Here is a 14,433-nt window from a genome sequence, read left to right as displayed (position 1 = left end):
TTGCCGATATGCGGCGTGACATGGAGCAAATGTCCATTCAGATTGGGTTGCTCCAGCGTGCAGTGGGTAGCACGCCTATGGTTGCTCACGACCCCGGTGCTAGGCTTCGAATACCAGAACCGAAGGCCTATAGCGGTGAGCGTGATGCGAAGGAGGTCGAGAACTTCCTCTTCGACATGGAGTAGTACTTCCTTGCGGCAGACGTGCGGGACGAGGCAAGGAAGGTTGCGACTGCGACCATGTACCTGACTGGTGACGCAAAGCTGTGGTGGCGGACCAAGTTTGCGAAAATCCAGGCTCATCAAATACAGCTCGACACGTGGGCTCTTCTACGGGAGGCGATCAGAGAGCAGTTCTTCCCCGAGAATGTGGAGTACAATGCCAGGAGGGCATTGCGAAAGCTTGAACATACAGGTTCCGTGCGGGAATATGTCAAAGCTTTCTCAGCGCTGATGCTGAACATCCGAGACATGTCGGAGGCAGACAAGTTGTTCACTTTCATGGAAGGCTTGAAACAGTGGGCGAGAAACGAGTTGCAGAGGCAACGAGTAACTGATTTGAGTTCGGCTATTATAGCGGCCGAACGCTTGGCAGATTTCAACCTGGAGACTCAGAAGGATAGGCAAGCGACGCTTAGTCCTGAGCGGAGTAAGTGGAATGGGACGAAATCGTTCCGAAATAATTTCAATAGAGGTGGGGGAGACCAGAGGCCCCACTCTCAGAATGGTTCACAGGGCGGTTTGGACAGGAACAGGTCCCAGGAGAACAGGCAGGGAGCACCCGAGAGGAGGAGAGGGTGTTTGATCTGCGATGGTCCGCATATGTATCGGGATTGCCCGAAGAGACAGGTGTTGAACGCATTGGCAACGACCTTTACCGACAAGGTGTCGTCCTCAAAGAGTGTGGAGCCACAAGCAGAGGCAGGTGGTGAGAATGACACGGAGGAGGATGAGGACAACTTGGGGGCCGTGAGCCAATGGTGCAACACATTCTCTACGGTGGCGGCGAAGAGAGTTGTGCCACCCCTTGCGGAAAAGACCATCCCGGCTCTTACTGTGGAGCAGCCAGAGAAGAAAGAAGAAGAAGTTCAGCCCCGGATTCCTAGGAAGAAAGGGTTGATGTTCGTGGATGTGAAGATTCATGGCAAGCCGATTCGAGCCATGATCGACACTGGAGCCTCTCACAACTACCTTGCGAGCGCCGAAGTGGAGAGACTCGGGCTCGTGTTGGAGAAAGGAGTTGGGCGTGTGAAGGCGATCAACTCGGCTGCACAACCCATTGCCGGTGTAGCCAAGTCTGTGCTGATTAAGGTTGGTGCTTATGAGGGCGAGACCAATCTTTCTGTTGTGGCAATGGACGACTTCAAGCTTATCCTTGGGCTTGAATTTCTACGGGATACACGCACTGCTGTCTTACCTCATGTCGATTCGCTGATGATGTTGGGGGTGAAGCCGTGTGTCATTCCTACCTTGGCCGGACGTACTGGAGAGAAGAACTTGTCGGCCATGCAGTTTGAGAAGGGGCACAAGCAGGATGAGATCTCCTACTTGGGTACCCTTTGTTTTGAAGAGATGGAAGAGGTGTCAGGGCCCACCCCGGGCGGTAGTAAGGAACTGTTGGGGGAGTCTAAAGACGTGATGCTAGACGAGCTGCCTCGGAAGCTACCACCGAAGAGGGCAGTGGATCACGAGATCGAGTTGGTGCCTGGCACGAGACCGCCCGCTAGGGCACCGTACAGAATGCCGCAACCTAAGCTTGTGGAGCTTAGGAAGCAGTCAGCAGACGCCTTGAGCCGCAGGGCGGACTTGGCGAACTTGGAGTCGATAGCAGCGCTCTCTTCTAGCGCGGCTGCTATCTCTACGAAGGATCAGGTGCGGGAGTTACTACCGAGAGATCCCGCCGCGCGACGCCTGATTCGGCTTGTCGAGCAGGGCAAGGCTCGACACTTTTGGATCGAGGATGGATTGTTGATGACCAAGGGAAACCGCGTATACGTTCCGAGAGGCGGGGACCTACGGAAATCACTTCTTTCCGAATGCCACGACACACTTTGGGCGGGACACCAAGGACAGGAGCGCACGTTTGCTTCGGTGCGGAGGGCCTATCATTGGCCACAGATGCGGGACGATGTCGAGACGCATGTCCGCACTTGTTTGATTTGTCAGCAGGACAAGGCAGACCATCAGAAGAAGGCCGGTCTGCTGCAACCACTTCCCATCCCAAAGCGTCCATGGGAGAGCGTCTCCATGGATTACATCTCTGGATTGCCTAAGGTCGAGAGCTTAGGCTCTATCATCGTCGTGGTAGATCGTTTATCAAAATATGCTACATTTATCGCAGCACCCAAACACGTTACAGCAAAAGGGACAGCTCATCTCTTTTTCAAGCACATCGTCAAGTATTGGGGACTGCCAAAAGATATTGTCAGTGATCGTGACTCCCGATTCACTGGCGTCTTTCGGACCGAGTTGTTCAAACTTCTCGGGTCCACACCTTCCATGAGCTCGAGCTATCATCCACAGTCCGATGGTCAGACAGAACGCTTTAATTCTACGTTGCAGGACTACCTTCGGCACTTTGTGCGAGGTACGCAGAAGGATTGGGTGAAGCTCTTGGATGTCGCTCAGCTATATTTCAATGTTCAAAAGAGCTCTTCCACCACCAACAAGAGCGCTTTTGAAATCGTTACTGGGCAGCAGCCGCTCCTTCCTCACACTCTTGACATTCCCCAAAGTGTGAGATCCCCTCTTACTCGAAGTTTCTCCCAGGAGTGGAAGAAGAATGTTGATATCGTTAGAAGTTGCCTGGAGACAGCTCAGAAGCGGATGAAGAAGTATGCAGATCAGAATCGCCGCTTCATTGAGTTCAATGCGGGAGACCTGGTGCTGGTGAAGGTCCCGAATCCGAAATTGTCAAAGTCATCAAGGTGGAGAGATCCTCGGTTGATGCAGAAATATGTTGGTCCTTTGCCTGTCCTTAGGTGTATTGGGACGGTGGCGTACAAGGTGGAGTTGCCGCCGTGGTGGAAGATCCACAACGTTTTCTATGTCAGCCAATTGAAGAAGTATTCAGCAGACAAGGAGGACGATACCCGCAATCAATCCAGCCGCCCACAACTCGAATTGAAGAAGACGAAGGAGAAGGTGGCTGAAGCAATCCTAGATCACCGAGTGACGAGTACCGCGAAGAAAGACCACACAGAGTACTTGGTGAAATGGAGGGGACGCAGCAGCGAGGAGAACACTTGGGAGCGAGCGACAAACCTAAAGGCGTTTCTACCTCTTGTCGAAGTGTACCATGCTTCCGTAGCGCCAGGGACGTCGCTATCTCAGGTGGGGGAGAATGTCACGGGCTGCCCATTCACTAGGCCCCGTGACGCGCACTTCGGCCACTCAACCGTTCTACATGGCCGACCACTCAGCCTTCATCGACAGACGCTGGACAACCAACTAGTCTTAGAGTCCTAGGTGTAGGCCTTTTATTGCTTTGTTACTGCTTTGTTATTTGCTTTCTGTTGTTTAGATTCCTCAAGGGGACGTTATGCCTCTTGAGTTGCAAATTTCAGCTTTTCTAGTGTCTAGTGTAGACAATAGGATTTATTTTTTTAAGCCTATTATAGGGGGGGAATGAGTTCAAGAAGCTTGGTTTAGTGACGTGTTGGAGTCCCCCTCAAGGCGAACCCCTTGCTCTAGCATCGTTGATCATTGTATACGCATTTTCAGTTCAATGCAATTTGGTTTTCTGAATCCGCGTGCGCAATTTACGGTTTTGTGATTTGTTCCTCCCGACTCTGATATATTCGGCGCGCTGCATTAGTACCGAGCGGAGGTATTGGCGGACGTAGTCAGCGGACTACTAGCCACACAACGCGTTGTGTGATAGGCGCCTCGTGAGACGCGGTCCAAAATGCTATATAGATGTCATCTAAGCCACTAGGAGACGGGTTGGCATGGTGTGGGTCTCATAGGACTTAGGCCTACACTTTGACTGGGGAATCTTAGACCTAAGACTTTTCAATGAATTTGTACAGTCTTCTCCCCAATTCTAGGTTGTTAGGGCCTTATTCGGCCAGTCTGATTTTAGGTGCATTATAATTATTATTAAAATTATATAATTTTATTTTATCAAAACATTTTAAGAATTCATGCTTAAAGAAGTAATCGAAATCTTATGAGAACCAAAAAATCTTATAAAATGTTAATCTTTATTAAATGCATTGAGCTATAATATCTTTTTGTATCGTGAATATTACTTTTGATATTTCAAAATCTATTATAAATTAAATAAAATTTTACGTAATTCGTTTGAGTTCAATCAAACCCAATACTATCTATAAAAATCTCATTGTTACGTTTATTCATTGCTCATGCAGTCATACTTGCACCATTTTAGCTTTACATCCGAGGGTTATAATCGGGACTTTCTCAAATGTGATTTTTACCATTTCTTATTTTATGAATGACATTTCAAGATTCCCAACTTATTTAGACATATTTGGATATTTCCTTAGATTAGATTTCTGAAGACGTACCAAATTCAAACACATATCTATTACAATACATAGGTTTGATTCCTCACCATTTGCTTTCTCTTCAATTGGATCTTTATAAATTAGGGTGAGATGGAGGAAATTCAGGACTTAGCCCAAAGCCCAACTATTTAAGATTTGAGTTCGTTGTCTGGCTATGTTTTGGGTTGTAGCCTAAAATGAAATCTATTTGTATGAATTGGGTGTAAGCCCGGCCCAAACATATAGCCTTCATCAAACCCAAATCAAGTTTTGGACATTACACATTAACAAAATATTACTCTACAAATAGCATTGTTTCATTGTACCTTGAGGACTCTTACATTGTTTCTTTCTCCCGCATTTAAGGAGGATTAGTGTTGGTTTCTCTAGAGGATTTTTATGTTGACGTTTGAGATATTTGGATTTTGTTTCAAAGTGCACAATAGCTTGGGCCAATTTAGGATTAATACGAATCAACTTCAGTCAAGATTAATTTATTAATATTTTATAATCAGTCTTGAGCATTTAAATAAACCTCAATTTGATCGATTTTAAACCCAAACTCATTACGCATCTTGAATTTTGAATTTGATCTCTACAATATAATGTTTTAAAAATACTTTTATCAAAATAAAGAGAGAGAGAGAGAGAGAGAGAGAGAGAGAGATTTTAAATTTGAAAAATTTAGGATAATCTTTTTTCATAAGACAAGAGAAACAACAGAAATTAGGATTAAGAGAGAAAAAGACTCCAAACAACTCATCAAGAAATTAAACAAATCAAAGGACTTGATTGTTTTCAAAAAGTTCTAAGACAATTTGGAGCTGTGTCTATGTTATTTAGTGTGATAGAAAATAACAAAGACAATGCACAAATGGGTTTCTGCAATCTTGATATTTCAAAATCAATAAATTCGTCGGTCATCAATAAATCAAACACCAAAAACCCACCAAAAAGGAAAATGAGGAAAAAAGAAAAAGAAAAGGTAAGAACACGACAACAATACAGAACTGAAATCTTGTAAGCACCCAGAAAAGTTCTTTCAATTCACGTTTGGTTTTATTAATATTAATTATGACACAAAACGATTAAACGTGTTTGATGGTTTCTTAAACATGAAAAGAATCAAACTTTTGGGGGAATAAACACACAGTTAAACACAGAGAGAGTTGTGGAATTTTTGGTTGGGGAAAGAAAAAAAGGAAATTTTAATGTGTGTGTAGAGTTTGACTTGGATAATGCGAAAAATATTGCAAGTAAAAATGGGTTCTTGCATTAAAGCTGACACAGCATCCTAGTAATAATAGTACACAAATTTTAAGTTGAGAAACAAAATTCGTTTAGAAAAGATTTTGTTTATTACTACACGCATTATTATAAAGATTTCTTTTTTGGATGGTGTTGATTTAGCGGTGGATAGAGAGAGTCCATCACTCGTTCCCAAGATCAGTTGATAAAGATTCTTGAAACACACGATTTTTCTTTTCTTTTTCCTTTCTTTTTTAGGTTTGATTTTTATTGGGTCGGGGTGGAATTTAAAAGGCATTAGGGTTTCTTTTTTCTTGCCTCTTTTTATACAATACAAGTGTATTTGGTGGTATTGTGAAGCTGCGATCTTTCGTTCGTGATTTCTTCATCTGGTGGGTTGTTGGAGTTCAATTTCTTCGGTGAGTTTTTCTTGTTTTCTCATCTGGGTTTTTGTCCAATCTCTGCTGATTTCTTGGTTGTGTTGAAGTTTTTTGTTTGTGAATTGAAGTTAGAAGTTATTTTGCTCCATTTTGGGGTTTCACACACTTGTGATTGTTGATGTTGCAGAAAGTTCTGTGCTTTCTGGTTTGATTTTGGCTTGTAATGTGAAGTTATTTTCTGCAGATCAGGCGTTGGATTTTCTGGAATTTTTCTCCATTTTTTTCCCGAGAAAAATTATTAATTTTGGTGGGTAATTGAAGTGAAGTTTCACGTCATGTTCATAATATGATGCTTGAATATGTTCTTCAACTGGATGAGTGGATGAGTTTAAGATTTTCCTCATTGTAAGTTTGCTTCTCTCCGAGAGTAAGAGGGAGAAAGTTTGGATATGTTCCATACTCAAGGAGCTTTGAAAAATACTTGCAATCTCCTTGCCGTCTTATGTACGGGAGCAGCAGGAAATAAGCAGAAGCAAGATGTTTTGGAGGAGAAGAGAAAGTTCCCCTTCCCCGAAATCGTCTCTTCGGGACGTCTGGAGGTGCATATTGATGCTCATTTTTACCATATAAATTGAATTTTCTCTTCCCGAAGTTTAGGAAGAAATTTTCTTTGCTGCTAATTTACACTTATTTTGTTATTATATAGGTGCAGTCATTGAAGAATCCAACTACAGATGAGTTTCGCAAAGTTCTGGATTCATGGCAACCAAATCTTGTCTACTTACAAGGAGAACAACTGCCAAATGATGAAGTTGGATCAGTCGTTTGGGGAGGGTTGGAATTATCCTCTCCTGAAGCTGTATCTGGACTTTTTAGCTCCACAATGCCGACGACTGTATGTTACTTCTGTTTGATATGTTTTTTGTTTATAGTTTCTGGACTAGTAGTTCCTCAATGTTGACTTCTATATGTTATTTGTCTTCACTAAAGTTCAATGTACTTTGTTTCATCTCTTCTGCTCATATGAGGACTTATGGTTTCTAACTACATATGTTATTTCTTCATTAAGTTTACATGTTTTTATTAATTGATTCTGGATTACAAGGATTTTATGTTTTATGTTCTCATCTATTTACATGGGGTTTGTTTGTGGCTTCACTAATAATCTTAAGGTACATATTATAATGCTAGCATGCTTATTTTTATCCTCCTCAAATTAGCAAAGCCATTGGAAATGCAGTTCGGAGTGCTCGTCTATTTTATGCACAGACATAGTCTCTATTGTGCCTACTCAGGAGCTTAGCATACTCAATGGTTAGAAAACAGGATTCACGTGTACCCTTACTAGAACATCTCAGTTCAGTATTATTTTACTTTTGGGACAAGTTTATATGGAGTGGGAGATGGATTGTGGGATCTCTGCTTTGTGCAACCTGGAGGTTGCATTTTTCTACGTGACAGCTCAAATGGGGACCGGGAATGTAAATTAGATTTTCTTAAAAATTGTATTGCCTTTGAGAGGACTGGTTCTGGGATCAGTTACTCTCGCCTTATGTAGTAGTTGTTGCTATGAAGTGTTATTGAGGCAAAGGAGCAAGTTAAACTTCTTAAAAAGTTAAGTTTTGTGCTTTATTATGTTGAAAGAAGGGTGAGAACGACTGAGATGGTGCCATCTAGACATGGCAGTTGCCATTGGGAATGTGCAGTTAAGATTAAGGCTTTCAAAAAGTAAAAATCTGTTTATTTCATCTGAATCCCCAAGATGCTTAGCGATATCTGTCAATTGTGGCTTGTGTCGTGTTTGTTGAAAGGGTTTTGATTGGCTGTAGAATGTTTTTGGCTTCTGAGCTTCCTTAAGTAATTTTTCAGACTGAAATAATTTATTTGGAATGAGATTATGACTTTGAAGTTTATGGCATTTAATTTTGTTGGTTACAAGTATACATAATGTAGATTTTCCTTCATTACATGGAGAGGCAAAGAGTATTTCGTCTAGTTCTTAACTTTCGATTGGCAGAAATTTATCACATAGAGTTGATAAAAAGGAACCTCAGTTGCATTCTTTATAGTGATGTCAAAAGTTTCTAGTGACTGAAGTATTGAGGAAAAGTAGATTCTCTTTTCTCATGCAAGCATGAGTATGAAAAGTCCACATTCTCAAGTGTTTTTTTTTCATCATCTTGGTTGTTTTTCTATTGCAACTGCTTTATGTCGTCATTATTTTAATTATGTTGCCTTTTTCCTCATGGTTTTCTCCGATTGAGATGAAATTTTGAATGAAGGTTTATCTGGAGGTACCAAATGGAGAGAGGTTGGCGGAGTCTCTTCACTCGAAGGTGAGCTATGAACAAATTTTTAATAGATATATATATATATATTTTGGTTACAGGAAAAGCTTCATAAATGTTTGTTTGAGATGTGTACAATTATAGATTAAAAAAAGTTCGTGATAGAAGCATAAAAATTCATGGCTCATTTTCTTTGTGATTGCCATCTTCATCTTTGCAGGGAGTTCGTTATGTAATATATTGGAAGAACTCGTTGTCGTGCTACGCTGCAAGCCATTTTCGTCATGCATTGTTCTCCGCAGTGCAAAGGTAATTTGTTCCAATGTAATTTGGCCATGAAATGGCTTGATTGAGCGTTTTGTTCCACCTCTTTGTCTTGTTAAACTTAGACTGTTGCTTATTTATCAACATAGTATCACTTTTGATTAGTACTGTGTAGACCAGTTAATAGCATGTTGGATTTTGAGTCCTAGCTAAAGCTGATGTTTATTCCTATCGATTGAGAGTTTGAATGTTTTACCCTTTTCAGTTCCTATCTTAATTTTTTTTTTCCGTATATAAGTAGGTTCATCCAAACCAAAACATAATCTTCTTTTCGGTAAACTGAAAACAGTGTCTTATAATCAAAAGCATTGCTGCTTTATCTTTTTCTTCTGCATTTAAAAAAAACTGCTACTTCTTTCATTCCGCATGTTAAAAAAGATATTATAATGTTGTAGATGTCATCTGCAATGCTAATTATATTTGTCTTCTCCAAATTCCAAAGCTTCGATGAATCTATGGTAGAAATAGCATGCTTTGTCCTTTTCTCTTCCTCTGTTGAAAATTTGCATCCCCATATGGGTCTGAGTACAATAAGTTTCTCTTAACCTCTTTTCTTTTATCAATTGCAGCTCATCATGTCATACTTGGGATGCTTTTCAGCTTGCAAACGCCTCCTTTAGGCTTCACTGTCTTCGGAATAATGTTGTCCTCCCTGATGGCAAGAAAGTTAATGATGAATCGGGTCCTAATCTTCTTGGGGAGTCTCCAAAGATCAACATCGATATTCCTGAGATGGAGGATCCTGGGGATGATGAAGAAAGCTCCTCTGGTTCCCTTCCTGCAATAAAGATATATGATGATGATGTGAACATGAGGTTTCTTGTCTGTGGAGAAACAAGTTCCTTGGTAATGGCATAGTGTTCATTTAACTATATATATTTCTGGATCTTTCTCCTTAAGAGAAATTGGATATTAGACCTTACGGATTTAATGTTTTTTTATTCAGGATGCTTGCTTGTTGAGTTCTTTGGAGGATGGTCTAAATGCGCTCCTTAATATTGAAGTAAGTGTCACATAGCAGCTTCCTTGACATCCTCTCTTCTCTGTTGCCTCCTGAGAGATGATAAAGCAAAACTGATTTTCTTCATTTTCAATCTTTCCACGATAGTTGATTTTGTTCTTTTTAGTTTGACCTGTTTGAGTACTGAGTCTCAACTGTTCTTTTTTTCCTTTTGTGCTGATTCAGATGCGAGGGAGCAAACTTCATAACCGGGTGAGGTATGTACTGTGTGCAAATTTATATACTGCTGATAATAGTTCTTGCCGCTGCTATTACATGTTGCCTGTCAAATATCATTTGGTCCACCTAGATTACTGATACATGTGAATCTTCATAACTGATGGTTTGGTTTTCTCATGGAAGCAAGCCCTTAACCTACCCTCTATGTGGTGACTTGGCTTCTTGTTGCTTTCTCCTACATACTTTTATGATTACCTGGCAAACTGCTTTGCTTGAGCATTACATGATGCCATACTAGTTTATGAGTTCTGAAAATATTGTTTTCTGGTGTAGTGCCCTGCCTCCACCCCTTCAAGCTGGCACCTTTTCTCGTGGTGTTGTGACGATGCGATGTGATTTGTCCACTAGTAGCTCAGCCCATATCTCTCTTTTGGTTTCGGGGAGTGCTCAGACGTGTTTTGATGATCAGGTAATACATTATTACTTCACTAGTATTGTTGTTATTGAATTTAGGTTCATGAATTTTTCTCTGATCTTTTACTGAAACTGGTTGATGATCTACCTATTCTCCTAGCTATTGGAAAATCATATAAAGAGTGAAATCATCGACAAGAGTCATCTGATTCATGCACATTCCAACTCTGATGAAAACAAACTACCTGCGTCTGAACCTCGTAGATCAGTCTCAGTCGCTTGTGGGGCAGCAGTATTCGAAGTTAGCATGAAGGTTCCAACGTGGGCTTCACAGGTACATATTTGCGTTCTCTCTACTTCTCTTGCAGTCAGCTCAGTTCTTTTAGTTGCGCATTATAAATTTTTTCTTGATGATATCATCCATTGAATGCGTGGGTGATGCTGGTATTTCGTAGTGACTGATCTTTAGACTCCATCACGACCAATGGAACACTTTGAAAGTCGTTTGTCTGTGCTTGTCTGAATTGTATCGTGGATTATCTGGTCTTGGTTCACAAGGCTTATTTTAGAACTATTTCTGAAATACTCACATGGATGCTTTGAGTTTTTTATTTTCTGGCGTGTACACTATTTCTTTTATTTGATATTTTTGTTTGGTCTGAATTCAGGTGTTGAGGCAATTAGCACCTGATGTCTCATACCGTACTTTTGCTGCGCTTGGCATTGCCAGTATCCAGGGATTAGCTGTAGCTGCATTTGAGAAAGAAGATGCAGAAAGACTCCTATTTTTCTGTGCAAAGCAGGGGAAGAATGGTGCTTTCAATAATCTAAAGTTCAGCAGCGCTCCATCCTGGCTGAAAGCACCTCCTCCTAGTAGAAAGAGACCAGCAATTTGCCGGGAAACAAGCTCTGGTTTTCTAAATGGTGTGGTGGGGGGAAATCAAACTTTCATTAAAAAGGAAGATAATGAGAATAACGAAACTAGGTTGCCGAATGGGATTAGTGTGCCAGTTATAACTGCTCGACAAAAAGTTAAAATAGCTGCCCTGAGGCCTATTCCTCATGTTCGTCACCAGAAAATGCTCCCCTTTTCTGGAATTTCAGAAGCTGATTTGCATGATGGAAGCCAGGCCAAGGCTAACTTGCCGGTTCCTCCTGCAAAACATGGTAATGCTGGAGCTGCTCCAGTTACCCATCGGAAATCAACTACCAGTTCATATCAAGCGAAGCAGGTCATATCTTTAAATCCCCTGCCTTTAAAGAAGCATGGTTGTGGGAGAAGCCCATTGCATGTGTGCTCTGAGGTAAATTTGTTTTCTTTGACTTACATATCACATATGTTGCTTTACATTACTACCTCGTCACTTGGTGTTTTCAAGATACTTGATTGTCACCTATCTCTAGAAAAGAAAGTAATTGCTAATACAATATTAGCTGATATAATTATTTAAATTCATCGATATTTTGGCATATGAATATCCTTCATTGTCTTTCCCAAAATCTCAAAATTTATTGTTTAATTATCAGCTAATTCCTTCAAACTGTATTATCTGTTTTCTTCATTATTAACCTTTGGTGATTGGATGACGCGTCTACCACATATAATGGAAGATCTCAAACAGCAGGAACTGATTTTTCATTGCAGCTTGTCTTTGAGTAGTGCAGATTCTGATAATATTTGATGCTTTGCATGATTCTGATGATACTGTCCTCATCGTTTTCTTTTTTTTTTCTGCTTGTGCGAAGGAGGAATTTCTCAAGGATGTCATGCAATTTCTCATCCTTCGAGGACATAACCGTCTCATTCCTCAAGGTGGGCTTGCCGAGTTCCCAGACGCTATACTCAACGCAAAGCGTCTTGATCTCTTTAATTTGTACAGGGAGGTGAGACAACTTATAATAATCTTCATAAAGGTACGAATAACTATTGCTAGCACAAACTTGATGCCTGTTAATTGGATCTTAATAAGGTGGTCACAAGAGGGGGTTTTCATGTTGGCAACGGCATCAATTGGAAAGGTCAGGTATTCTCAAAGATGCGCAATCACACAGTGACGAATAGAATGACGGTTTGTCCTGGGACTCAACTTCTCGATTATTAAGTTTACCCTTAATACGTCACACTTGCAGCATATTTGCTTATGTTGCTCGAGTTTTACCATGATGAGCTTTCAGTGGTCTCATTTGGCGTTGGGATGAATAGAACCAATCTTATTAATACTGTTACCATTCCATATTCTGAACTAGGGTGTTGGAAATACACTCAAGAGGCACTATGAAACTTACCTTTTGGAGTATGAATTGGCTCATGATGATGTGGATGGGGAGTGCTGTTTGTTGTGTCACAGGTTATACCCATAATATGCTCTCTCATTCACACACACACACACTCTTTTTAGCCCATTGAGTTTTGATCACTAATACTGGATCTTTTTGAACATTCATCAGTAGCGCTCCCGGAGATTGGGTTAACTGTGGGTTGTGCGGGGAGTGGGCTCATTTTGGCTGCGACCGTCGACCCGGTTTGGGTGCTTTCAAAGTAACATTTTCACACTGCAACAAGCTCACTGCAGTTTCTTGTTTCCCTTATTGAGAAAGTTGTCTTAACCACAAGTTGTTGAATTTTCAGGATTATGCCAAGACAGATGGGCTAGAATACATATGTCCACAGTGCAGTGTTTCAAATTATAAGAAAAAGATGAACAAATCAGGGAATGGATATTCTTGAGGCCCTCACAATTCTTTACTAGTCATATTTCTGTGTTTTTCAAATTTGCTCCTCCATTTCTATATAGAGAAGATATTTTCCCCACATTTTTACTGCAGAAAGCAAGGAATACACATGTATGGAGTCATTGGTTGTAACAGAGAGGCCCTGCAAAAGGGGGCCAAGTGTGAAATATTGAAACATGTGGGTGCAGAAGTGAGAATTGGAAAAAGAAGGTAGGTTAGTAGGAAATGCTCCCAAGAGAGAAGTTTGGGGGGCTAATTCGATATAATAGCCGAGTTAGTGACTTGTTATGTAATTATATGTATTTTTATGCCTATACGTTTTGTAGATCCTCTAGTTGTAGTTTTATGAAAATGTTGTGTTATCAGTCCTAATTGCACTATACATACCTCAGTGGACTCATCCTTTTTCTTTAAAGAAAATAAATATTTAATTAAAAAATTTTACCTGTATACCTCAAAGCTTCATCCCTGAGATTTTCTTTTTTTTTTTTTTTCATCAAATCTTTAAATCCAATCTCTTCGTCTCTCTTTATATATTATACTATCAGCAGAAGGATACTTGAGCTAAAATTAAATTTTATTATATCCATTTAATTAAATAAAAAGGAAAGATAATATTAAAAATTGATCAAAGTTAATAAAATAATTTAATTAATTGATCAGAAAGTATGATCATTTATGAAAGAAAATAAATATAAATAAGGGTATTTTTGGCAATTTATATATTGTCAATCATAGGAGTTTGTAGTCTTATAAATTGTGGGTGTGTGTGGATAAACTCTAAATTATTGCCAAGAATCACAGTTTGAGTGCACAGCCTATCAAACTGATTAATAGGTTTTTCTTTAGGGTTAGCTCAGCCATCCCAACTTGAGTAACATAGGGATTGTCAAAAGCTACTAAACTATGATCAATGGTAATAATTGAAACAAGATTAAAATAATAAATATATATATATATATATATATATATATATAAAAGCAAAGCAAGAGATGAGAGAAGCTCAAAGCAATTAATTGATTGCAAAAAGAGAACCAAAAAGGACCCAATTTCAAATGTTAGATGGTAAGGGAGTGTTGTAATGATGAAGGTTGTGGTGTTGAGTTCTAATACCAACTTTAAGAGGGTCATCCCTCCAAATAATAATCATCACTTTCCATCAATAATTACCATTACTGCTTTTCATAAGCCCCACCTTTGTCTTTGAAAAATCAATTCATTTTTTTATCTTGTACATTGTTGCACATAATACCATTTAAAGAAAACCACGCTCATGCAACGGTTGTTGGTCGTGGTATATATGAGGGTGGCCAAAACATTTGGCATAATTTTTATTTATTTTTATTTTTTTGCTAG

The 14,433-nt window shown here is 40.1% G+C and overlaps 2 protein-coding genes across 3 annotated transcripts; both read left to right on the top strand.

Annotated features, from left to right (window-relative positions):
- The first annotated feature begins 239 nt into the window (after positions 1-239).
- LOC148788749 (uncharacterized) lies at positions 240-4,048 on the top strand. The gene is made up of 2 exons (XM_088878128.1): positions 240-3,209; positions 4,031-4,048. The coding sequence occupies exons 1-2, from the start codon at positions 240-242 to the stop codon at positions 4,046-4,048; spliced, it is 2,988 nt and encodes a 995-aa protein (XP_088734254.1).
- A 1,444-nt stretch (positions 4,049-5,492) lies between these two features.
- LOC105157876 (ARID/BRIGHT DNA-binding domain-containing protein) lies at positions 5,493-13,449 on the top strand. 2 transcript variants are annotated; one of them, XM_020692657.2, is made up of 16 exons: positions 5,493-6,177; positions 6,388-6,737; positions 6,845-7,033; positions 8,421-8,474; positions 8,647-8,735; positions 9,320-9,596; positions 9,697-9,753; positions 9,937-9,968; positions 10,264-10,399; positions 10,505-10,678; positions 11,013-11,648; positions 12,091-12,228; positions 12,315-12,413; positions 12,592-12,692; positions 12,793-12,883; positions 12,974-13,449. In XM_020692657.2, exons 2-16 carry the CDS (start codon positions 6,588-6,590, stop codon positions 13,070-13,072), a joined length of 2,322 nt encoding a protein of 773 aa, XP_020548316.1. In that variant the 5' UTR covers positions 5,493-6,177; positions 6,388-6,587; the 3' UTR covers positions 13,073-13,449. The 2 variants fall into 2 exon arrangements, with proteins under 2 accessions (XP_020548316.1, XP_011072682.1); XM_011074380.3 differs by having other exon boundaries at positions 6,383-6,737.
- Positions 13,450-14,433: the final 984 nt, after the last annotated feature.

This window comes from Sesamum indicum, linkage group LG3 (genome assembly GCF_026168435.1).
Source record: "Sesamum indicum cultivar Baizhima isolate 11 linkage group LG3, ASM2616843v1, whole genome shotgun sequence".
In the NCBI taxonomy this organism is placed as follows: domain Eukaryota; kingdom Viridiplantae; phylum Streptophyta; class Magnoliopsida; order Lamiales; family Pedaliaceae; genus Sesamum; species Sesamum indicum.
Note: the sequence above shows the minus strand (reverse complement) of the source record. Positions and strands in the feature narration are given on the sequence as shown.

Bases quoted from the DNA above. Each gene is read 5' to 3' on its own strand.
- LOC148788749 (XM_088878128.1), top strand. From the start codon at position 240: ATGTACCTGACTGGTGACGCAAAGCTGTGGTGGCGGACCAAGTTTGCG.
- LOC105157876 (XM_020692657.2), top strand. From the start codon at position 6,588: ATGTTCCATACTCAAGGAGCTTTGAAAAATACTTGCAATCTCCTTGCC. The intron at 6,738-6,844 runs GTGCATATTGAT...GTTATTATATAG, and splicing joins TCTCTTCGGGACGTCTGGAG to GTGCAGTCATTGAAGAATCC. The intron at 8,736-9,319 runs GTAATTTGTTCC...TATCAATTGCAG, and splicing joins TTGTTCTCCGCAGTGCAAAG to CTCATCATGTCATACTTGGG.